We start from the raw sequence: 24,243 nt of genomic DNA on the forward strand, positions 1-24,243 counted from the left end.
GGAGTGACTAAACATTTTCCCACGCAGAGCTGACGCAGACGTATGAGGCGGTGATTCGAGAGGAACGCTGGGAAACAGAGAAAAGAGTGAGACTTTTCGATGAAGGGGCATTAGTCAACTGTTAATTAACCATTAATTAACATAAGTTAATGTTGTAATAAGCATTACCTTACTGGTCAAGTTAACTTAGTTGATGTGTAAGTTTGTGTTAACTACGTTTATATGGTTATCCCTAACCCTTATGCGAATGCTTTATAGGAATGCTTATTACTGCTTTTAATAATGTTAATGAAGGGTAATTAATGGACACTTATCCTGAAGTGTTACAGAGAAAGGTCAACTGATGTTCTAAAGTCTGACATAATTTCTTCGAAAAAGCTGACACCTGATACGATGCAAAAGAGACGTGACGAAATAAGACTATTTTTTGGTCTGAACCTTTTTGGCAACCCTTGTAATTTTTGCTATTCGTAGGCGGGATAGGTGCTCAAGACTGGGAGCATTGTTTTACCCAACGGGGATCAACGATGAACATTCTTTGGAAACATCCGATATCACAACACCGGGGCAGAGACCAGACCTTGTGTTGATTCTAGGTAGTCGTCTTTTAACACCGGTCGTGTTTATTGTGGAGGAAGTAGATGACTGCTTCGGTTTACCGAAATTTCCTTATTTTTTCTGCATATCTGTGGCTGGAAGTCCGTTCCAAACGGTCACGTTGTGGTTCCGAGACACCGTCCAATGTGTCCACCAGATGTGAACTGCGAACACGGACGAACATCCTCTTCAACCGGTACCCGAGCCCAAGGCCTCATGTTCCTCCGATCGAGTCCTTGTGGTGCAAATTGAAATCCAGGACAACGAAATGCAATCTTCCAATTCAGACGCTGTTCATCGAAACAGTGAGGGGGACCTCGGGAGACGTGTGTGTGTGTGTGTGTGTGGGGGGAGGGGGGGGGTGTGACGGCCCAGGAGAGAGTCAGTTCCTGCTGATTCAGGGCTCTTCATCGTGCGTACCGTGGGGGCTTGTTGACCAGAGGGAGAGAAATGCAGATCGCTCAGCCAGGGCCGCAGTAGATATCTGCAGCCACTTTCGGAGTCGGCCAAGTAAATTGGCGTGGATTAATGGGTGACGAGGGAGCTCGTAAATCAAGCTGTGACCGTTTCTCGGCCGTACCCGAAGACTGAGTCGTCCGCGGCCAACGCTGCTGTATATTCTTTCCACTTCAAGCTGGTGAACTCATTCGGGTCTCCGAGTGGGATCTCGAACGCAGTTGAAGGCGCAGGGGTGGCCGTCGGGCATGATGTCGAGCGGGGATTTATGTTTTCCTTTTTAATTAGCAGACGTGAGTGTAAGGAGGAACAACAGAGACATGCATGTGTGTTTATGTTCCCTCATTCGCTGCAGAGATATAACCACATGCATGTTTAGACTCCCCCCCCACCCCCCCCTCCGTAGTTGAAAGCTGCTGGACCTTTTACGCTCCAGGGATCCCCACGGCAACGTGAACATGGATACAAGTCGCACACTTTGGAACTCTCCGGTTGGGCCGTGCAGGACGACAGCCAATAGGACGTCTAGTTTATTAGTTTCTAGCTTGGCTAACTGCGTGGTCTCAGCATCTCTCCAGGCAGAGGGCTGGTCCCAATGTGAACCAGGCTTCACGAGCGCAAAGCAACTCCGTCCGGCAGTGCATGACTGCATTGTATAGAGTGTGTGTGTGTGTGTGTGTGTGTGTGTGTGTGTGTGTGTGTGTGTGTGTGTGTGTGCTATGCGTGCAATCATGTGCGTGCATGTGTGTAAGTGTGTGAGTGTGAGTGTGAGTGTGAGTGTGAGTGTGTGTGTGTGTGTGTGTGTGTGTGTGTGTGTGTGTGTGTGTGTGTGTGTGTGTGTGTAAGTGTGTGAGTGTGAGTGTGAGTGTGTGTGTGTGTGTCGTGCACGCATTCATTCACGTGCAGCTGCGGGAGGAAGGGCCTTTGCTCTGCAGGGCTGCGTTCGTTCTCTCTGGCCTGTCTTTCCCAGGGCATTAGTCCGTACGTCGCGAGCCAACGGTACGGTAAACGTAAACATCTGGGCTTCCTTGTGTTCAGGAGGACCACTGATTGACCGACAAGGCTTTTTCCGTAAACATGACGTGACGCCACACATCAGAACAAGGGCGGATTTAAATTTGATCTTCATAAAAGATAAGGATTATGGAGTTATTTACGAAGAGGTCTGATGAGGTTCTGTTTTCTTTAACAAAGGGCAGACCTTTTAGGGGCCGCATGAAAACATTTTCCAGCATCACATCTGCACGGTATCATTGATCGAAGCACAACATTGGGATTTTCCTGGACATTTCTGTGCCAACGTCTAGGTTAGGAAACAAACCCAACTATGTGAGCATACAACGTCTGCATGCAGACAGACACAAACACACACAGACACACACACACACACACACACAAAGACACACACACACACACAGTCACACACACACACACACACACACACACACACACACACAGATATGCACACACACGTACACCAGTAGACAAAAACAAACACACACGCACACAGACACACACACGCGAACACAGACACATACACACACACACACTCGTACACACGCAGACAAAAACACACACACGCACACAGACAGACAGACAGACAGACAGACAGACAGACAGACAGACAGACAGACAGACAGACAGACAGACAGACAGACACATACACGTAGACAAACACGCACGCACACAAACACACACACACACACACACACACACACACACACACACACACACACACACACACACACACACACACACACACACACACACACACACACACACACACACACACACACTGCAGTAACTTCCTACCTTCCTTGATGATCTCACAGTCCCGGGTCAGTAGGACATCTTCCACCGGCGTGTTGAAGATGAATCGTACGTTCTGCAGGAGCCCCTGTCCAGTGATCAATCATAAACCCAATGAGCCCGGTAGCCACAGCCGTTCTTTCTTCACATTCAGCCCGCTCCGAAGAACGATCAATTGTTTGTACAGCGTTAATGAAAGCCTGCGGTGTGAAGCATAAGCGTTCTGAATTAATGGCTTACGTAAAAAAAACAGATGTTTCCTGGGATGTATACACTAGGACTGCCATTATTGGACTTGGACCAAATAAATATTTAACAAAAGACCACAGAGGAAGAAAAAAAGAAAACAAACTACCGACAGAACAGAAGTTCCTAAATCCTAATAGTATAGAATCCCTTGCCAAGCAGCACAGAAGCGCCTCTATTTAAAAAGCCATCATAAGCTCACGCTCAGCCTACCCTGAAGTGGCTCTCCCGCGTCGCCCCCTTGGCCACAAACAGTCGCCCACCCTCGCTCTGCAGGTGCTCGTAGAAGGGCTCGTCCAGGATGAAGCTGTCGATCAGGTTGCAGCCGATGAATAGGTTTGCGTTCTCGCCGTGGATGTGCAGCGTGATGTTCTTCCACTGCGAGTCGGACAGGTCCACTTCCTCGAAGGACGCCACCTTCTGCGCGCCGTCCACCCAGTAGACCAGATCCAGTGTGTTGGCGCGGCCGTTAGACACCACCTCGAACTGCCGGCGACCCCCGGGGCCCTCTAAGCCCACCAGGGTCCCCCGAGAGGCGCGGTCCTGACGGATGCTGGCAATGAAGATGAAGCCCTCGTTGTTCTGGGTCTGCCGGAGGATCTGTTTGAGGACCGGCGCGTCCACCGAGGGCAGCTGATCGAAGCGGATGAAGCGGTAGGCCGGGAGGTCCGAGTTCTGGCCCCGGAACTGTTTGGCCCCCAGCGTCTTGCGTGTGATGTGGCTGACCTCGAACAGGTCGAACGACGTCTCGTCCTCCTGCTCGCCTGCTCCGAGGAAGACGGGAGAGGAGATGAGAAGTGGTTCACACGTGGTCCAGCGATGCGAATATTGGGTCGAAAAATAATGCAATATTGTGCAAGTTATGTTTTAACATTTTATTAAAGTAATCTTATATGACACTTGGGGAAGGATTACGAATAAAAAGGTTGTATTGCAACATAGGCTACAAGCTGAATTGGAGTCCACATCAACAATCTAAATGAGAATGAGGATGGTCAAATCCATCTCTATTGAAAGGTTGTAAAGTATTTTATTTACCTGGGAGCAAGGCATGAGCGGAAAGAATACATAAGAAGGGCAGCAAGTACAAACTCCTCCTGAGTATCATATCGCCTAAAAAAACACAAGAAATCGTTATTAACCAGCATCATATCCACACATTCATATCGTTAACCATCATCATATCCACACATTCTTATCGGCTTTGCTCATTTAGTTCTATAAATAACTTTTTTTAAAACGGCACCCTGTTTCCAAACTTAATTGAGCGCCCAATTGCTTTATTCTTATTTGTTATGTGCTATTGGCATATGGGATCAATATTAGGCTATCAATTAGACAAAAACGATTCCATCTTATGATCAACAACATAGCCTACTTCCCATTTTAATTTACTGAAACAAAAATAACGCTCAAAACCCATCCTGGCACTTACCTCTCACGCCAATAATGAATATCTCCTTCAAAAAAAGAACTAGATCCGTCAATAAGAGGACGATATCAAAAGCAAGCTCTCAAAAAAGATCCGGAATCGAGTGAATTGGAAAGTGGTATCTCCTAAGCGATGCGTGTAAAGTGTATATAGTCCACTGAATCCACAGACTGAGGGAAGTCCACTGTGAAGTGACTGCTGAGCACACTCCCCTCCTCTTATATACACGTCTCCCACAGCCTGTCAATCATATTTCTCAAGCCCGGACCGTCTAGGTCTGATTTATTGAGAGACCAAGTTACAGAATTACGTTTCGATGTCCTCAATGTCTTATCCCGGTTTTCAACCTTTCATTTTCAGTCACACGTTCACGTCGATGCACCCCTAGCCCCCCCCCCCCCCCCGTCCCCAGCCCCGGGTTACAGCTTTGTCCTCCACGTCTGTTTCGAGCTCCTGCACTGAGGGTCCGCGTGCACCAGAGACTGGTCCAACAGAAAGGGGAATTTCTGTGTGCAAGGTGCGGTCACAAGCATCCAGAAACAGCACAGTAGGCGACACAATAAGACCGAAATTGGCTTTTTTTTAATTTATTTTTTTATTGTTATCTCATGTGAGGAAACTAAAATAGCATAATCAGCAATTCCAAAGTTCCAAAATAAATGTTAAAGAAAGTAAAAAAAAAATACGAAAGGCGGATGTTGGAAGAACAAAGTATCCCAGCTGTCAACAAAGCACATTTCAATGACTTCAAATAGAAAAATATGTTTCGGATGCGTCTTTCTCTAGCTGGCGGGTTCTGTCTGGTGTCTGGCAGGTCTTCCGCCAAGCCTCTCCCACTGTGGCAGAGGGACAAACTGACCCTGATGGGGAATGAATGTGAGCTCCAGCACTCTGACGCCGGGCCTACCTTCCCTCTGCGTCACTCCGACCGTAATATGCTTCAATTGGACGAAAAGAATGCAGCACATGCTGTTTCAAAACCAGCGGGGGCTGAAGGCTTTTCTGCACAGAAGCCCCTAAACCTGAGATGAATGTTTCTTCTTTTTGATGATCCCTGCGGTATTTAAGAACCAGATAAGACAGATGATCGAACCAATACGCAAAGGGTTTAGCTCTACGGAGATTTTCACATGATAGGGCCTGAGTGATGCAAAGGACATGATGCCGAAGATCACCGATAGAACAGATGTTTCGGATGCTTCAACCCTTGCACTGGCAAGTTGTGTCTCGTGTCAAACGGTTTAGCTTCAGAGTTCTCGCTAAGCTCCTCTCTGTTGTGAGCCAGAGAGCACTGACCTGTTCGGGAGAGAGCAGGTCATACATACCGATGAGTCAAACGCACCTTTGCACACCTTTCAGAGAAAAAAAGCAGTAATCTCATTTAGAGGTAAGACTGCAGAACAGAGTGCTGTCCAAAACACACACACACACACACACGCAAGGACACGCACTCTGTCGCACACAAACACACACACACACAAATGCACACACAGACGTACATGCACGCACGCTCAGTCCGACGCACACACACACACACATGCAGGCACACACACCACTGACAGGGACTGGAAAGTGGAAGAAATGTCCACTCTAATCATTCTCAAAAGTGTCGATCACTGAATTTACATAGCTGGGAGGAATGAACTCACAGATGGAAACACAGAGAGACAGATAGATGGATGGATAGAGAGATTGAAAGACAGAGTAACAGACAGGCTGGCAGACTTACTTATAGAGATAGATAGATAGATAGATAGATAGATAGATAGATAGATAGATAGATAGATAGATAGATAGATAGATAGATAGATAGATAGATAGATAGATAGATAGATAGATAGATAGATAGATAGATAGATAGATAGATAGATAGATAGATAGGCAATAGGTCGACTACTTATCACAGACAGACAGACAGACAGACAGACAGACAGACAGACAGACAGACAGACAGACAGACAGACAGACAGACAGACAGGCAGGCAGGTAGATTGTGGTAAGTCATTTTCATAATTGTCCCGGTGGAACAGTACAACTTGTACTAAGTATTTGGCGGCAGGAGGTTTCGTTTTTGGTAAACGTTTAGCAAAAGAAAACCGCACAATTTAGAAACATTGCCATGGAACAGTAGGGGTAAGTCATCGATTACTAAAATAATCGCTGTAGATAAATGTAATACGCCTCAAGGTATGAAAAACGAGACGTCTACGGAAACGGCAAGGGGTAAATGTTGACGTCAGCAGATAGAGAACATGGTGGCTGGTGAGGTCGAGCATCACACACCCGCACACACACATACTCACACACATGCACACACACACACACACGCACACACACACACACGCACACACACACACACACGCACACACACACACTCACACACACACACACGCACACACACACACACAAACATACCACACACACACACGCACACACACACACGCACACACACACACACAAACATACCATACATACACATAATCACAGACACATACACCCACATACACACACACACGCACACACACACACACACACACACGAAGACACACAAACCCACACAAACACACACACTCACACGCACACACACACACACGAAGACACACACACGAAGACACACACACACAAACCCACACAAACACACACACTCACACGCACACACAGACACACGAAGACACACACGCAAAGACACACGCACACAAACACAAACCCACACAAACACACACGCACACTCACACGCACACGCACACTCACACTCACACGCACACTCACACAGACAGAGGCGTTCCCTGGCTGCCTGCCCGCGGGATCTCCAGAGATCTGCAGCAGAGGGCCAGGTGTGATGGGAGTCCGCTCGGACAGTCACGCAGGCAGTTTCCACTCTCTCCTCCAGACGTGACGTCAGCACGGGGGATTAGGTGTTTTCATCAATAGCCTCAAACGGAATAACCTTTTGATGAATTAAATGTGGGTGTAGATTGTTCATCTCCTCTTTCGGAATTATGGTGGCCATATAAACACACATCCGTCAGACTGTTGATATCTGACACAGAGAAGAATGATGCATTATAAAGAGAATAGCACCACACGCCTTTCTGCTTTTACAGAGCATTTATTGATATCTTAAATATGACCATATATTACCCAGTGACCTTATTTGGGTATAAGGCTTGTATTGTCAACTAACATTGGCCAATCAGAAACCCTCTCAGTTATAGCCCCAAAGTCCAATGCTCATTATAATTAATCACACACACCTGTGTTTTCTCTTAACAACAAAAGCAACACACACGCGGCATGAACTTCTAGGAGCGTTTGAATGTAGGGATTTCACTGTAATATTTCTGAAATTCCTTCTTATATTTTATTTCATATATTTATAGGAGAATAATATAATACTATTGCTTTGCTAATGATCTGTCTTCTGTTTTATTGATACATGTTTGGGCTTTTTTATTTGCATTGGTCTGGGCCTTATTCATGGAAATTCAATAAATGGTCTTATAGATATTTGTATGTTGTTCGTCCTGGCACTTAATGTACACACTTTCTGTATGTTCGTTGTACGTCATGGCACTTCCAAGTAGTATTTAGCATTGTGTGGCGTCTTATCCTAGCTATCTTTGTTGTGCATGGAGAATGAGTTAACCAAGCAATTGTAAGTGCTTGGCACTTGTTTTTATGAACATCCTAACTCTACTGACCTGAATGTAAATGTAACTCTGTGGTTGATTTTCATCTATGGGAGGCAATGATTTCAAGTTGTAATGTGTTTAACCCTTTGTGTACTTTGCAATCGCTTTAAATCTTACCTTTCTCGTTTCAGAATAGGAAAACAAATGAATGCAAGATGTCGTCCAGTCTTGAAATAAAGGTACAAGAAACTTTTCCTGGCTCATTGGTGAATATCAGTTTGGCTTGCTCCAAGCTTAAACTCAAAATGGTCAATGAGACTAGTACTGTTGCATTTGACTATGCTGTGAGTTACTCAATAAACTCCTGATATTTTACAAACCTACAAGCCATTCATTTGTGGCACCGTCTTTAACCCTGAGCTCATCAGCTCTGGAGAGATGGAGTTCTTGGCCCACAATGGGGTTACAAACGTCATTTCACATTTGTAAAGCCCTTTATCACTATTGCTATTAACGGGCCTCACTGTGTTTTGTTGGCATTCGTTTATATCAATTACTAGGTTGCCAGTATACATTCTGAGCTGTGCAAACTGTTGGGAGATGTTGCAAGATGTGATGTATTCTAGGTTAGGATAACCTTGGTTGTATTGACCGCATGATGGCTTGATTTCCCGCTAACTAACCCTTTTGAATTGGTTGTCATTTAACACCAGGAATAGTTGAACAAAAGAGCACTAAATCATTCTCTGCTGTTTGAAGGTCAACATCTTGGTTTTTTGCCTGCTTACTTTTGTAACAGTTTTGTACTTCTCTGCTTTCTTCCTGCTGCATATTAGATATGCATGCTCTGGGGTTTACTCTGGTACAAAAGTTCCCCCCCCCACACACTCTTTGAACTAGCTTAGAACTTAAATTCCAAATAGTATTTTCCGAAAATATTTCCTGATCGCATCAGTAACCATTGTTTCCACAATTGAGAAACACAAATGAACGGCTGGCATTGTAAAATATGCTAATCTTCCAAACAGACCACGTGTTTTTGTCACACACCACTTCTTACATAGTGAGTGTGCCTTTCACCAATGTAAACGAAGGCAACATAGCACTTTCGTCTTTTGGAATCAATGTGAGTTGGTGAGTACAGAGTTTTGTGGACACCCTGACACTGAGTGGCCATACAAGTTCTTTATTGCTATTGTTTACATTTTTGGCAGGTGTTTTCCAGCGAAAGGCTCTTGGCACAATGAAGTGATTTGGACAAATGATGTCTAAGTGAGCCACAAAAGACAGTTGGAATGGTTTGGTCACCAAGGTCAGTGCTGTCTTTACATCCAGGGATGCCTTTGCTCCGTCTACAGACGGATTTCTGTTGCCTCATAGTTATTTTTACAGTAAGTAATTTTTTTTAAATTAGTATTTGCTTAAATTTAAGTGAATAAACCAGCAAATAATTAGGTCCTCATGGAAGCAGCCATTATTTCTGTTGTTACGCGGCCTGATTGGTCAGTTTCAATTAAACTTTGCCACCACATTTCCAGTTTTCGCTCTGTATATGATTACACCATATATCCATGGATCCAACACGAGGGAAAGAGGCACTGAAGGTTAGGGTTCAGTTCTAAATAATGAGATATGCTTAAAGGTTAGAATAGGCTCTGTATGAAAAGCCATGCCGCGCTGATATATAACTGACATTTCGGTTAATTTGTCAGGTACAGTAAATCAGCAGCAGAACTTTATGCATTTTTACAGCTTTATTAGCTTGCAACAGTCTCATATCCAACTTGTCTCCATGATAAATAAGCATTTAAAGCTTCACTATGTTGTGATTGATATGCACGCGTTACAAAAAATGGAATTTGACGAAATGGGCTGCAAAAATACTATTTAAGTTAGACTCTCCAACCAGTAGATGTGTTTATCTTGGCATAGAAAATTAAGTTTAGTGGGGTTAAAGGAAGAAGTTTGGTCGTCTGCATTGATCTGGATGTTAATATTGGATTCTTATAACTGTGTTCCACAGCTGATTTATATTCAGTTCTTCAAAATCTACACCTGGACAAGAAATAGGCCAACAAGGGATTAAGGCACCCTCACAATCAAATGCAGCTCTCCCTCAATGGTTCAAAAGTACAGAGAGGCAGTCATACAAAGTGAGCAATGAATCTGAATGATTGGCAGTGCATAGCCAGAATAACAGTTCTAGTGTGTGTGTGGTGAATTCTAGGGACAAGAATTTCAACTTTTGTCCTTACTGATTGATGTAGCTGATGTTATTTGTGATATTTTTATTATAAAATATAATAGGATAGTCAAAAAAAGTACAAACTGTTTGTTCAGTAGGGAGACAAGTAGGACTCCCTAGTTGCATACTTACACTTTTCATTCATATATTTCCTTTAAAAAAAGGGGGGTGGGAGGGGGGCATGCAGCCTGACTCCCCGAGGTGACTTAGCCTTGTCTGCTGCACAATCCGGACACCCCCTAGCAGAACCAATGTCTAGGAGCCTTCCACGAATGACTCTAGCCGTTCTGCGAGGCCATTAGACGATCAACAGGGGAGCATGAGTACTGTGGAAAAAAAACGTTAAAAAAAACAGATATGTGCCTTCCATTAACCACTAACCACCAACACCACAGGCTACTCCAGTTGTTTGTTGTTTCAACAAAAGGATTTAAATGGGATCCTGTCTGAGAAACGAGATTCAACGTGAAATCTGGACGGATCCATCCTGTGTAGGTGGGACCGGTCCAGATTCCACAGCAGTATTTTCCCACTGAGTGGGCTTCTTATGCAACACCGGACCACCCTCAGTGGAGAGAAGGCAGTCGGGAGGAATGTCGACAAGTCGCTTTGTCCAATCAGCATCAATGTTATCAAAGTAACCCCCGAAAATCTTTGCGTGTAATCTTTGTACCCTCAACAACAATCAGCACTGTGTGTACTGGATCAGAAGTAATGGTTGGATGTGGCACACACACAATTCAAGCGACAGTTGGATTACTGGCTCCTGGGATACCAAATATTTGTTTCAATAGCTACTATTTCCTACAGAAAAAAAAAAAGCGATGGCAAAGATATCTTGGCTGATCTGGCTGACATTTTATGAAAGTGATTTGACGTTTGCTTCTCCAAAGGTTTATATGGAACTTTTGAAAACTGGGATCCGTGGATACGGGGTAATGGAATATTTCATGCGTGAAATAATGCTTAAGATAATAACAACCGCATCATTGGCACTTTTGAACCTTCCAGACACAATGAGTGCAAAACCAGAAGGACGTCTCACCCTCCATCTTGTTTTTTAAACTTTCCGATGCATTTATGCTCAGGACCCGAGATACACTGTGTCCTGATCTCTTGTGTCCTTACCTCTCAGAGCTGGGTAACACCTGGACCGGGACCCACGCCCCCGTCTATTACAGGAGCAGGAGGTGTTCTGATAAAGGACATATCGTACCGACGTCACGGGGGTAATACGGGCCTAGGACAGATCAACTAGCAAGGCCCGCTCCCAGATGTGCTGTGCGAGCAGTTTGTGCTGAATACAAGCAGAGTGGCCATGGGGTACGTCCCCTGTAGAGACTGGGCGTAGGACTAGGATTTTTGGTCATCTAGAATGATGAAGTGAGTGAAATAACACAATAATAGTAAGATAATAACAATAATAACCATACAGGTTTTTGAGAGCCTTCCTGGAACCCCAAAGTGCTTTTCAAGCAGACATGTTAAGATTTAATTTCAGCATCCATAAAACACAGGCTAAAACTCTGTCTCCATCACAGTATGGGAGTGGGTTGAATGTAACGTGACTTTCCCAACTTTAGATTCACGAGTCCATGACTACAATAAACTTAATTGTTGGAGGAGGGCTGAACCAGTCTGAACAATCAGCTGATGCTTTCCACCTTTTCTCTCAAAACTGCAACTTTTTTTATGTTTTAGATGCAATCGTTTAGTAATAGCTTCCAGACTCTTGTTCCCCCACGGTGCTGATGGGATCCGAAGACTTACGGTGAAACTGCATGATTTATACAGTCAGGGAACTTAGGAGGCGGAAAACGGAGTAGGGAGGCATGCTACATGCTACTGCCTTGCTTACAATGAGATGTCATGGTTACACACAGAGAACATAGGAGAGAGAGAGAGAGAGAGAGAGGGAGAGGGAGAGGGAAAGGGAAAGGGAAAGGGAGAGAGAGAGAGATAGAAAGAGGGAGAGGGAGAGAGAGAAAGACACAGACAGACAGACAGACAGACAGACAGACAGACAGACAGACAGACAGACAGACAGACAGACAGACAGACAATTGAGAGAGAGAGAGACGAGAGAGAGAGAGGCAGAGAGAGAGAGAGAGAATGTGAGAGACTGGCAGAGAGAGAGTAAGAGAGAGGGGAAAGGGAGAGAGAGAGAGAGAGAGAGAGAGAGAGAGAGAGAGAGAGAGAGAGAGAGAGAGAGAGAGAGAGAGAGAGAGAGAGAGAGAGAGAGAGAGAGAGAGAGAGAGAGAGAGAGAGAGAGAGACAGACAGACAGACAGACAGACAGACAGACAGACAGACAGACAGACAGACAGACAGACAGACAGACAGACAGACAGACAGACAGACAGACAGACAGACAGACAGACAGACAGACAGACAGACAGACAGACAGACAGACAGAGAATGTGAGAGACAGGCAGAGAGAGTAAGAGAGAGGGGAAAGGGAGAGAGGGGGAGAGGGGTAAGGGAGGGAGAGAAAGCGAGAGCTAGTGGAGCTTAGAGGAGGGAGGGAGGAGCGTTGGCCTTGGGTCCCTGGGCACAGAAGGTGCTGCAGAATAACTGAAGCTCCTTTTGCCTCTAAAGATGTAGTCTGCAAAAGACCTGGAGTCAAACGGATCAGCAAATTCAAGGCCCACACAATCCTGTCTACTGAACAATACACCATAACCTCTGGGAGAGGCTCTTGATTGTCAGTTGGGTAACAGGCAACAAACAGCCAACCAATCACGGATCAGCATTTCAAATTCTGCACATTTGTAACAAAAAACTGGTAAATCTGCATGAGGCAATCTCTTCCTTTTCGTAACCCGTCCATTTCCTAATAACATAAGATAGAATTTGTAAATCTAAATGAGTGAATTAGGATGCCGCTGAGAAGCTTAAGGGTGGACGTGAGCTTATCCAACATTTCTTCTGTATTCTGTCTGATTCCTGGACGATTTAGTGTTCTGTCTGAATTAGCCCAATCCTCTCTCTAGGTTGGTGTTCTAGTGGTAACGTGGTCAACTACTCTCCTTCCAAGCGGGTTCTGTTGTCGTAGTGTGCTTAGGTCAATCTGGTTGCATGGTGAGATCATGAATATGCAGGGCCGACTGTCTTTTTGTAGTCAAACCTCATCATTTTAGTGGAGTGAACGTCACAGGTTTAGAACAACTCCCACGGATGAAACACAATAATATGTTGCCGTTGGCGCCGGTTTTACGAACCCCAGCGTCGGACCGGCAGAGAGAGTGAATTATCGGCGAGTCACGCATATCGGCAAGAGGGAAAGGGAGGGAGTGTATTTCTGCTGGCACTTTGACACGGGCGCACACTCATTTCATTGGAATGATATGCTGAAGAACTGCAACACTCGCGAGCGGAATCTCCTGTTCATTATTATTAAATCCAGCTCTTTCTGCGGTGTTGTACGGAGAAAAGGGCACTGCGACTGGATGGGCTGCATAGAGGTCCGCTTTCCTCGCACGCAGGTGCCTCCCTGTTGAGAACTAGGAACAGCTCTAGAACGGTTCCCGCCGATACACTCCGGACCAGCTGCAATCACAACTCACTAACTAGCTCTTTGTTTACGCTAAATAATGAAAGTATGCTAAAAGACAAACACAAAAAGGGGCCACAACAGACAACAACATTGGACAATAGCAACAAAGTGATTAGGCAATAGACGCGCACACAGACATGGACATGCACATGCTAGACACAGCACAACGCCATGCGCACGGAGGATGATGTCAAGCACCGCTTTGCATATGTTGTTCTCCTTCGGTTAAAACAAAATCAGACGGGAAAGACACACACAATTTGTTTTTCCACCGGCCGGAAAAAGCAATAAACAGCAGGAATTTACTGATGCAGGTGGAGGTAAGGATGATGTGTACTTGTCAGGCCCCGGTTAGAATCAAACTATGCTGATGAAATATGTCCTGCTATAATCTTTACTTTGAGAAGTTTGGCCGGAATTATTAGTTTTCAGAAAAATATGCCTCCGTTTCAATATTGACAATTTACACACTTTTATTACCTCATCCAATACTTACATAAAGTAGTGGCTTGTTCAAGTGGTTGTGATAAGCACAGGCTTTACCACTTTATAGGATTAACAACACAAGCCCCTTTACATTATTTTGTAATGATTTGTAAATTTGTTTAAAAAGTGACATCACCATTTTTAACTTTAAACACATGGCTCCCCTTCCCTGATTATCCTGACACCTTTCGAACACATGCTATTTTCTTTTCACCCATCTTCACACTCAGTTCATCGTCTTCAGTCCAACCGTAACGTCCCTTCGACTGTATCTCCATAACTCCAATTGCTCCCAGTTTGTATATCTGTCAATGCCTTCACAGCTCATCCAAGATAATGACCAAAGTAAGTGCTAACATGCAAAAGGGCAGATACTTCACGGGCTGAATTTTATTCCTCTATAGTGTGGATTCCTCCAATGTTATTGTATGCAGAGATGTTTAGATCACACGGGAGAGACAATGGCCAACGTTATACTACTAGTGTCATCGTTGCAATGGGTTTCCAGAAGGATATACTGCACATCAATTATGAAACACCAAATGATTCATGTCGCGGTTGTAGACGTTCTGAACTTGCATGAGGCTGGCGATTTACGATGCGTGTTGCTGCTGTACTCATTAGACGATTGGGGAACGTGAATCACACTAAACTCCTTTACAGAGGTCTCCTCTCTGGGGAGTCCTTGACACAGAGAGAGACAAGAAAGGCTGGCAATACCCCTGGAGCCCGTTCCCTCCCTGGCACCCCCCAAGGTCTGAGTGCTACCCCGAATCCTACTGTGTTAAAACAAAAAAAAAAAACTCTTTTAATTTACAAAAACCTGCTTCCCGTGCACGAGCCAGCACAGGCGTGTGTGTGTGCGCCGTGCGTGCACCTTTACTACGCAGCTCAGGAACCCCGAGGAGTACAGGAAGGAGTTGGGTAACACATGTCACGGTTTACGGCTGGACCTCTTCCAGGGGTTGTTCTGTTCAGTGCTGTCACATGCCCTGTCCAAGTACTCCAGGCCCTCGGAAATCAAGGCAGGAAATCAAGGCAGCACTCGCTCTCTCTCTCTCCCCCTCTTCCCGCCTGTCAACATGAATGACAAATTGTTGTGAAAGGCCCAAGCCGTGCGCCACTTTGAAACTCATTTGGGTTGGGGTTGGGTCGGCCCTCATTGAAGTAGCGTAAACTCATTCTTCACTGGTGAGATCACAGAAGGGCGTGGGGACTAATGACCTCGTACAGACATGACCTTAGCACCGAATACACATAGCAACTAATGTCTCTCTCTCTCTCTCTCTTTCTCTCTCTCTCTGTCTCTGTCTCTCTCTCGCTCTCTCTCTCTCTCACACTCTGTCTCTCTCTCTCTCTCTCTCCGTCTCTCTCTCTCTCACACTCTCTCTCTCTCTCCGTCTGTCTCTCTCTCGCTCTCTCTCTCTCTCACACTCTGTCTCTCTCTCTCTCTCTCTCTCTCTCTCTCGCACTCTCTCTCTCTCTGTCTCTCTCTCTCTCTCTCTCTCTCTCTCCGTCTCTCTCTCTCACTCTCTCTCTCTCTCTCTCTCCGTCTCTCTCTCTCTCTCTCTCTCTCTCTCTCTCTCTCTCTCTCTCTCTCTCTCTCTCTCCGTCTCTCTCTCTCACTCTCTCTCTCTCTGAAGCTATTGCTGCTTGTGACTTTTCAGGCCCCCTGGTGACATCCTACTAACCAAAGTCCCCCCACGGACACACTACCACATACATACGCAAGTAGACGTCACACACACAAGCCCACAGACGTGGACACTGGACACGCACACCGACACACACGCACACCGACACACAAATCATTTTGATGTATTATTTAATTCACATCAAGAGATTTAAGAGAGAAATTAGAAGAAAAAGAAAAGTACCGACTACATAAATGAAGTCCTCTGACAGTTGTAGTCATAATTTTGTTCCACTCTCAAAGCCACACAGGAAGGGAAAAGTAAAGATTTCTGTGAAAGCGATGAGATAGAGAACTGGCAAGAGCCACTCACACAGTGGCAGACAAAAACATTGCGCACACACACACACACACACTGCACACACACACACAAGTACAATTTAAGAGCCATTATTCGAGTGTAATTTGTTGCAAATGCCACAGCCATCCGTCAGATAATAACGAGGGAAATGCTCTGTGAGAATGTCTGTTTTGAATTGTCTGCGCCTGCCAGTTTAGATTTTAGACCGCTCCCGCCTCATTTGTGACCAATGAGCGCATCTCTTTCCTGATTGGATAAGGGAATCCATCAGGCTTGTCAATCACAAGTGTGTGAAGGAAACACTTCTCGATGTTGGAGAAATGTGGGAAGGGACGGAGCAAAGATGGTGAGGCCCTTTCTTTTCTTTTCAAGTTTCAAAATCTCTCTCGCTCTCTACTACTCTCGTCTGCTCTCTCTCGTTACAACTTTCAAAACTTACCAACAAACTGACAAGACACACACGCACCCTCTCTCTCTCTCTCTCTCTCTCTCTCTCTCTCTCTCTCTCTCTCTCTCTCTCTCTCTCTCACCACACACACTTACCACACAAAGGCATCACGGTGTGCGTGTGTGTATGTGCGTGATAGAAGCACAATATCACGAGGCTGCCAGTGATGGTGAACAGACACAAGCCTTCTTGGGCTTTGTCGGTGGTGTGAGTAACACACTCCATGGTTACGTCTGCAGATTGTGAATCACACCACAGTCAGATTGCTGGTTGGCGATGCCAATAAACAGATGAGAAGCCTTATGCAGACAAGAAGAGAGGAACCTGGATGGCATTGTGTGAGTTGGTCTGCAGGAGGCCCAGAGCGAACGGTTTATGAATTCACATTGTTTTCACATATCATTGCAGAGGAAGTTCTTTAACAACATCCACCTTCTGTCCCACTGAGCTGTAGGCCTACTACGGCAGTATCCGATCAATAGATACCATGCATCAGTATCAAGTCTATAGATATGTGATCAAAGATTATTATCATTGTTAAAAAAATTATCCATATTTGGGAAGTACATTTTATTACAACTGACTGATTGTCAGGTATTGTCTCTACGGCTTTATTTTCCTTTTTCTTATCAATCATGGTGATCTCTTCCGAGACAACAGCAGACATATATGGATAAATAGAGATGTGGTCATAACGCCTTTGAAAAAACGAAACTACTCAAAAACGTTTATAGGTAGGCCTATCATTTAATACTTAAAACAGATATTATTCTTTTGACAGTGTACAGTACTTTGTTTTCTAATGCTTTGTTTGCCAAGGACCTTTCCTCTGCTGTTGATGGTGACAGTGCGAGAAAGCGATAGGTCGAGAGAGAGCGTGAGAGAGGGGGGGGCGGGCCAGCTTCCACGGCGGTAGCAGCATCTGTGCCTCTGGCAGCGGACGCGGTCCCACCCAGTTGATGTCATGGCGTGGAAGGGAAACGATCAGAGTTGCACAAGCGCCGGTCGTTTCTGAACGGCTAGGTAGAGTGGCCCCCGACTGAAAACTTTAAACTTTAAAGGGAACGTCTGGGTGTGTGAGTGCGGACACCATGTACATTAACCTGAGGCGGGAGTGACACCATCAACAAATCACAACAACGCATGACAGAAATGGGCGAAGGGAAAGCAAGGCAGGAAAGCATTTCATTTGATTGTTTGTTTCCTTGTTTATTGTGTGGTTTGCGCTTCCCTGTTGTGGTTCTTTGTTGTATTGTCTGCAGCTGTTCTATGTGCTGTGTGTTTGAGGAGGATGCCATTCTTTTCGTTTTTTTTCCGCATGTTGGAATGAAACGAAAAACAAAAGACAGAACGACAAAACAAAATAAATCAAATTAAACAAAAAATGTAACCCCAAACAAAAATAAATGCATCTGGCTGGTTTCTTAAAAATAAAATCCGCCCAAAAACACATCACCGACTAGAAGACCAGGCATGGCTCCCAGAGACGCATTGAGTTCCCGACCAATCAAAAGGACATAAAATCCCCCAGCCCTTCTCCAATCAGAGGCGGCTGGGGGCGGGGGGAACACAGCCTGCTGCAATTACAGCGGCGAGGTGGGGAGGCCGGGTTGAGCCCCGCTGGGGTCAGGGGACAGACGGGGCCCACCGCTGGGCCGGAACACACCCAGCCGGCCGCCCAGAGTCCCGGTGAGCAGCTGAAGAGAGAGACAGGAAGAGAGAGAAGAGAGAGAGAGAGAGGGAGAGAGGGGAGGAAAAGGGACGTCATGATGACCTTTTGGCTTCTTGAGGGAGGCAGGCGGGAAGTATTTGCCCGAGGAACTCTACTGCCCATCTCTTTGACTTTCACTCCCTCTCCTCCCCCTCCCCCCCCCCCTCTCGCTTCCTCTCTCTCTATATATCTCTCGCTCTTCATTCCCTCTCTTCTCTCCTTGTCTGTCTTCCTGTCTATCTCTCTATCACCCCCTCATTGTCAATTAATCATCTCTCTCTCTCTCCCCTTCCTCTATTCCTCTCTATCTCTCTCTCTCGCCCCCTCATTCTCCCTCCCCCTTCTCTCACTCTCTCTCGCTCCTCTCTCTCTGTCCAGACATCTGTTGTGGCATGATTATAATGGAGGCAAGGGTTCTTAACCCACCAGGTCCCCCCCCCCCCCCCCCCCCAAAAGCAGCATCCCTGCTGCTCCCGGTCCCCACTGTGTGTTTCGTCAGAATTCCCCATTTTCCATACCTGTCTTAAATCAAAAAAGTACAGCTGAAGCAGGGCCTGCGGCTCTTCGGGCGTTACATAACGCTGTTTGATCATTTGGTACCGCATACTTTTCCCCAGCTTGAGTCCCGTGAGTCAAGTGTTTACAGATTAATTGGATATGCACGCGGTGATAAAAAAAACAAAAAACAAATACTTCCTCGGTGTTGTCAGAGCAAGGGTTTGGACAACCGTCATCATATCGCATCAACTCCATACCAAGATGTGACCTCTCGCTTTACTGCCTGTGTATGTCTAGGGAAATATGAAGACCTCAACAGACACAATAACATCCCTCCCCACATGGATCAACGCTCACGTTCCCTTTAAAGGCCCAGACAGGTGGACCTGCTGCGCTGGGAGCAGGACGGAGGAGTGGGACAGACAGACAGACAGACAGACAGACAGACAGACAGACAGACAGACAGACAGACAGACAGACAGACAGACAGACAGACAGACAGACATAAACACACAGACAGACAGACAGACAGACAGACAGACAGACAGACAGACAGACAGACAGACAGACAGACAGACAGACACAGACAGACAGACAGACAGACAGACAGACAGACAGACAGACAGACAGACAGACAGACAGACAGAAACACACACACACACACACACACACACACACACAGACAGACAGACAGACAGACAGACAGACAGACAGACAGACAGACAGACAGACAGACAGACAGACAGAAACACACACACACACACACACACACACACACACACACACACACACACACAGACAGACAGACAGACAGACAGACAGACAGACAGACAGACAGACAGACAGACAGACAGACAGACAGACAGACAGACAGACAGACAGACAGACAGACAGACAGACAGACAGACAGACAGACAGACAGACAGACAGACAGACAGACAGACAGACAGACAGACAGACAGACAGACAGACAGACAGACAGACAGACAGACAGACAGACAGACAGACAGACAGACAGACAGACAGACAGACAGACAGACAGACAGACAGACAGACAGACAGACAGACAGACAGACAGACAGACAGACAGACAGACAGACAGACAGACAGACAGACAGACAGACAGACAGACAGACAGACAGACAGACAGACAGACAGACAGACAGACAGACAGACAGACAGACAGACAGACAGACAGACAGACAGACAGACAGACAGACAGACAGACAGACAGACAGACAGACAGACAGACAGACAGACAGACAGACAGACAGACAGACAGACAGACAGACATCTATACACACATATACACACACACCAACACCTACGCAAACACGCACACAGACACACACACACACACACACACACACACACACACACACACACACACACACACACACACACACACACACACACACACACACACACACACACACACACACCTACACACACGCACACAGGTGTGAGTGAGAACATGACCCTGATTAGAAGGTTGATAGGGTAGGCATTAGTAAAAGAAAATCCCTTCCACAAATGCTTAATGGTGCATTTTACGGGATAGCCCCCTGGCCAGCTTTCCCCATGACTCGATGAATTATTTTTTATTACCAACTTATCTGGATCAGTCTCCTGGGCTCCTTCGTAAAGTCTTTAAACCGAACCAGAATGCGCTGTTAATCTAATGAATCTAAAAAATGCCCACGGGTAATAATGCCCAACCCGATAACATAGAAAAACCAGACACTAAATGTTACGATATTCCCGCCCCGAAACACATTCTTCTGACCTAGGAGAGGTTAGAGGTCACAGTGTGTTGTCACCTGATGTTCTAGAGAGATTAGTGCTATGGTGACGAGGGCTCCCATAACAAAGGTGTCAGCTGTCCTTTAAACACAACATTCCTGTGTTGAACACAGAAATGTGTTCACTGTTTAACTCGGTAGAATCGTTTTTCAGTGCAGCTTACGAATCACACACCCGCGTAGGACTTGATTGAGCATTGTTCTGGAAGTCATATTCCAATTAATTTAAAAAAATCTTGGCAGGATGTTATCAAGCATGTTTTCTGTCAACAACAAAGATAATGTACATCATAATTATAGGGGTTGAACAGTGAATGAATCTTGGAGTAAGGATTGGTTTCGTGGATTTTGATAGTTATTAATTATTAAGCAGACTGCCGCTCTGAGTCTGGGGATGTTACATAAACTCAAGTACGTCTGTTTGGCCGAAGACGATGGAAAATAATCACAAATCAATAGTTCAAAGGACAGAGCGGAGCAGTTAGTTGAGTTATTAGCATTCCGGATGAGAGAAAAACTTGATCTGGGCAAAATGATTTAAACTTAGGCAGACGTGAGCATTCTATTGCCCTCCCGTTACGCTCAATAGGCTATTGTTCGGAAAGAGTTCCAGAAATCAGTTTCCAAACAGTTGATCTTCGGACTGTCCCACACAAGCAGGTGATACGTGGCCAAAGTTGGAAAATGGGCAGGGGAATGCTATTCCATGTATCACTGGTGGGATTTAAACTTCGGGAATGTTTCATTCCCGTAACATGTCTGACTAATAAGACATTGACGTGAAAGCTTTTTTCCAAACTGCCATTGGACGTCAGTATCCGGTTGTTCCTCTTCCTGTGAAAGGCAAACTTGTGCCTTGGAGAACCCCCGTACATGAATGGCTGTGGGTCTGCAGCCTTAACCTCAACCACTGACTGCATCCGCTAATGAGCTCGACCAACTTCACTGCTGGGGTGGTTAACCATAAGATGCCCTTCTAGTTGGCTCTCAGCTCAATTCCCAGGGAAACCCCAATTTCCAGGGTTTCCGTCTTTGCCGTGTACTGCCACCAGTTGAAGTACATGCACCATCTTTAATGCCTCTGAGTTTACCCAGATTAGTCCGGGACTGATTGGTTGGTGCTGCATAAAGCCAGGTAGCAGACTGGAGCTCACTTAATCCAACAGTGGTTTCCCTTAGGAGGCACAGCTGAGCGTAGTTAGCGGTTGGCACTGACGTTTATGCAAAAGAAGACCCTCCTTGTACTGTACATACAGTATATACAGTCCAGCCATATTAAAGCTTCAGTATTTTGCCAAGATGGATAATAATCACTTACGTTGCATTATATTAGATTTAGAACCAACTACCAATCTGTCTATCCATCCCCTTCCACCCGTCCTTCCGGAATGTATGGAGGGAAAGGAATACCGCTAAACATCCAGAATGGAGTGTGTGTTCCCCGACAGAGGACAACTGCACACACACACATCTGGATCATTTTAATCTGTGACATATTCTGGATACATTTGATCCGTCCGTACGCGGGCCAAGATCCTCAGTTCATCACTTCCTGTGTGTTGACAGCCTCGCGCCGTTGACATCCCGCCAGCCGGTTGTGGAGGAGAGATCCCCCCTTCTGCTCCGTCTCACGCCAATGTGATACTCTGGAAGAGCCAGCAAGGCCCACCTCTGTGTTTACTGTCTGACCCCCGTCAACCCAGCAGTCTGCTGGCCGCGCCCAGGGGCCACCACATCAGTGGAGAGACCCAAGGAAAGAATAGCAGTGGCTTCGGTTTGCCGAGTGGTCGCTCAAGGTCAACCAAAGGCCACCGGACGATCACGGAAAGAAACGAGGCGACGGGTCAGCGGAGACGCCATCTGCTATCATTCTCACGGAAACATGTTGGATTTGATAGGACACACCGCCATGCAGACATATGGACACAGGAGTGTCAAAAGCGTACGAGCGCCATTGCGGTGATTCATGGCTCATGTGTTGGCCTGGATGCGGCGACGGTCAGAGCTTCAGCCCGGAGAGACAGCTGCTAGTGTCATTGAGGGGTTACGGTCCTACACTTAGTTCAACACGTCAATCGTAAATGTGCTCGCGCTCGGGGGAAGCGCCGATGGGAAACGCTCCCTGTGTGCTCTGCAGAGCGCCATAATGGGTTCGGAAACTGTGTGAACGTTATCAGACGCTCCGCAGGAGTTTTTACGAGGGCCTAATGGTTTATGTGGCGTTTTGATTTCGTACACTATTTAGGGGCTCGACGTCAGATGTTTGCGTGATCATCATTGTGTGGAGAAATTTTCGTTTTCACGCACAAAGGTGCAGGAATACTTTCAATTCAGATAGTAACAGCTTATGTGTTCACCCTTGACACTGTGTTGTCTTGTTTAGTTGAATTGTATTAACATAACCCCCTCATAAATTACTCAATATCTAATATGTTAAGCCTTTCTTAAGCCTGATGTCCCATAAATACGTCAATTATCCTCAATTGTCAAACTATTGATTTGATAAAGCAGAAATCCGGGTTATTCAAATATTAGTCTTGATTAAATTGGCTCCAGGGCTCCTGCTGAGCTCATCGTTTGGATTTTGAAACACATCAAAGGTGACAACCATCGTATACAACCGCATCCCCATGGTTCATTCTGCAAGGCCGGACACACTAACCTGCTTCCTCGAACTCCACATTGATATGCCTCTGGTTACTGCCTATTTCCTTGAACTCCACATTGATATGCCTCTGGTTGCGGACTGTTTCCTTGAACCAAACATTGATACGTCTCTGGTTACAGCCTGTTTCCTCGCCTTAGCTCCTAGACGCCCATGGGTTATAATTTGATTGAATATCCCTGTGAGGACGAGGAGCTGGGCTGCCCAGAGGGCCATTAATTAGTCAAACCTCCAATAAATGAATGTGTCCTTCGGGGCCAGATATGCACCTGAGGCTTGGCCTAATGTCCGCCAACACTGCCAAAAAATGCGCAGGTCTACTCCTATGGAACCGGGAGTTAGATCCCGAACAAGGAATGCAATGAGAAACCACTCAAGATTTTACAAGAGGGCAAAATGGAGCGACATTAACAGTTGAGCCTTCTCATTACTGAGCAAATAAACCCTGGGGGGCTGTGTAGGGTGGTCTTTGAAGTGTTGTACAGGGACGTCGGAGCAGAGAATATAATACAGTACACACAATACTGTCGGCCTTTTGAATGTGAAATACAAAAGGGTTTCAGGACCGGGAAATGTAAATATAAGGATCTCCTATAGCCAACCCTGAGACGGGCGAGGCAGCAATTTACCAGGACTGCGTCTTGATCCCTTAACCCCATCCTTCTTT

General features: G+C 45.9%; 1 protein-coding gene across 2 annotated transcripts in view; it reads right to left on the reverse strand.

Moving 5' to 3' along the window:
- Positions 1 to 4,925, reverse strand: part of thbs2a (thrombospondin 2a) — an 18,705-nt gene extending 13,780 nt beyond the window's left edge. Inside the window, exons 1-4 of one of the 2 annotated variants that reach the window (XM_060072936.1) lie at positions 4,544 to 4,925; positions 4,147 to 4,221; positions 3,322 to 3,872; positions 2,866 to 2,950 (exon numbers count right to left, since the gene is read on the reverse strand). In XM_060072936.1, the coding sequence (XP_059928919.1) occupies positions 2,866 to 2,950; positions 3,322 to 3,872; positions 4,147 to 4,216 (706 nt within the window). In that variant the 5' untranslated portion in view covers positions 4,217 to 4,221; positions 4,544 to 4,925. The remainder of the gene's footprint in view (positions 1 to 2,865; positions 2,951 to 3,321; positions 3,873 to 4,146; positions 4,222 to 4,543) is intronic. The other variant, XM_060072937.1, reaches the window with a different exon arrangement.
- Positions 4,926 to 24,243: the final 19,318 nt, after the last annotated feature.

This window comes from Gadus macrocephalus, chromosome 15, assembly GCF_031168955.1.
Source record: "Gadus macrocephalus chromosome 15, ASM3116895v1".
Lineage (NCBI taxonomy): Eukaryota > Metazoa > Chordata > Actinopteri > Gadiformes > Gadidae > Gadus > Gadus macrocephalus.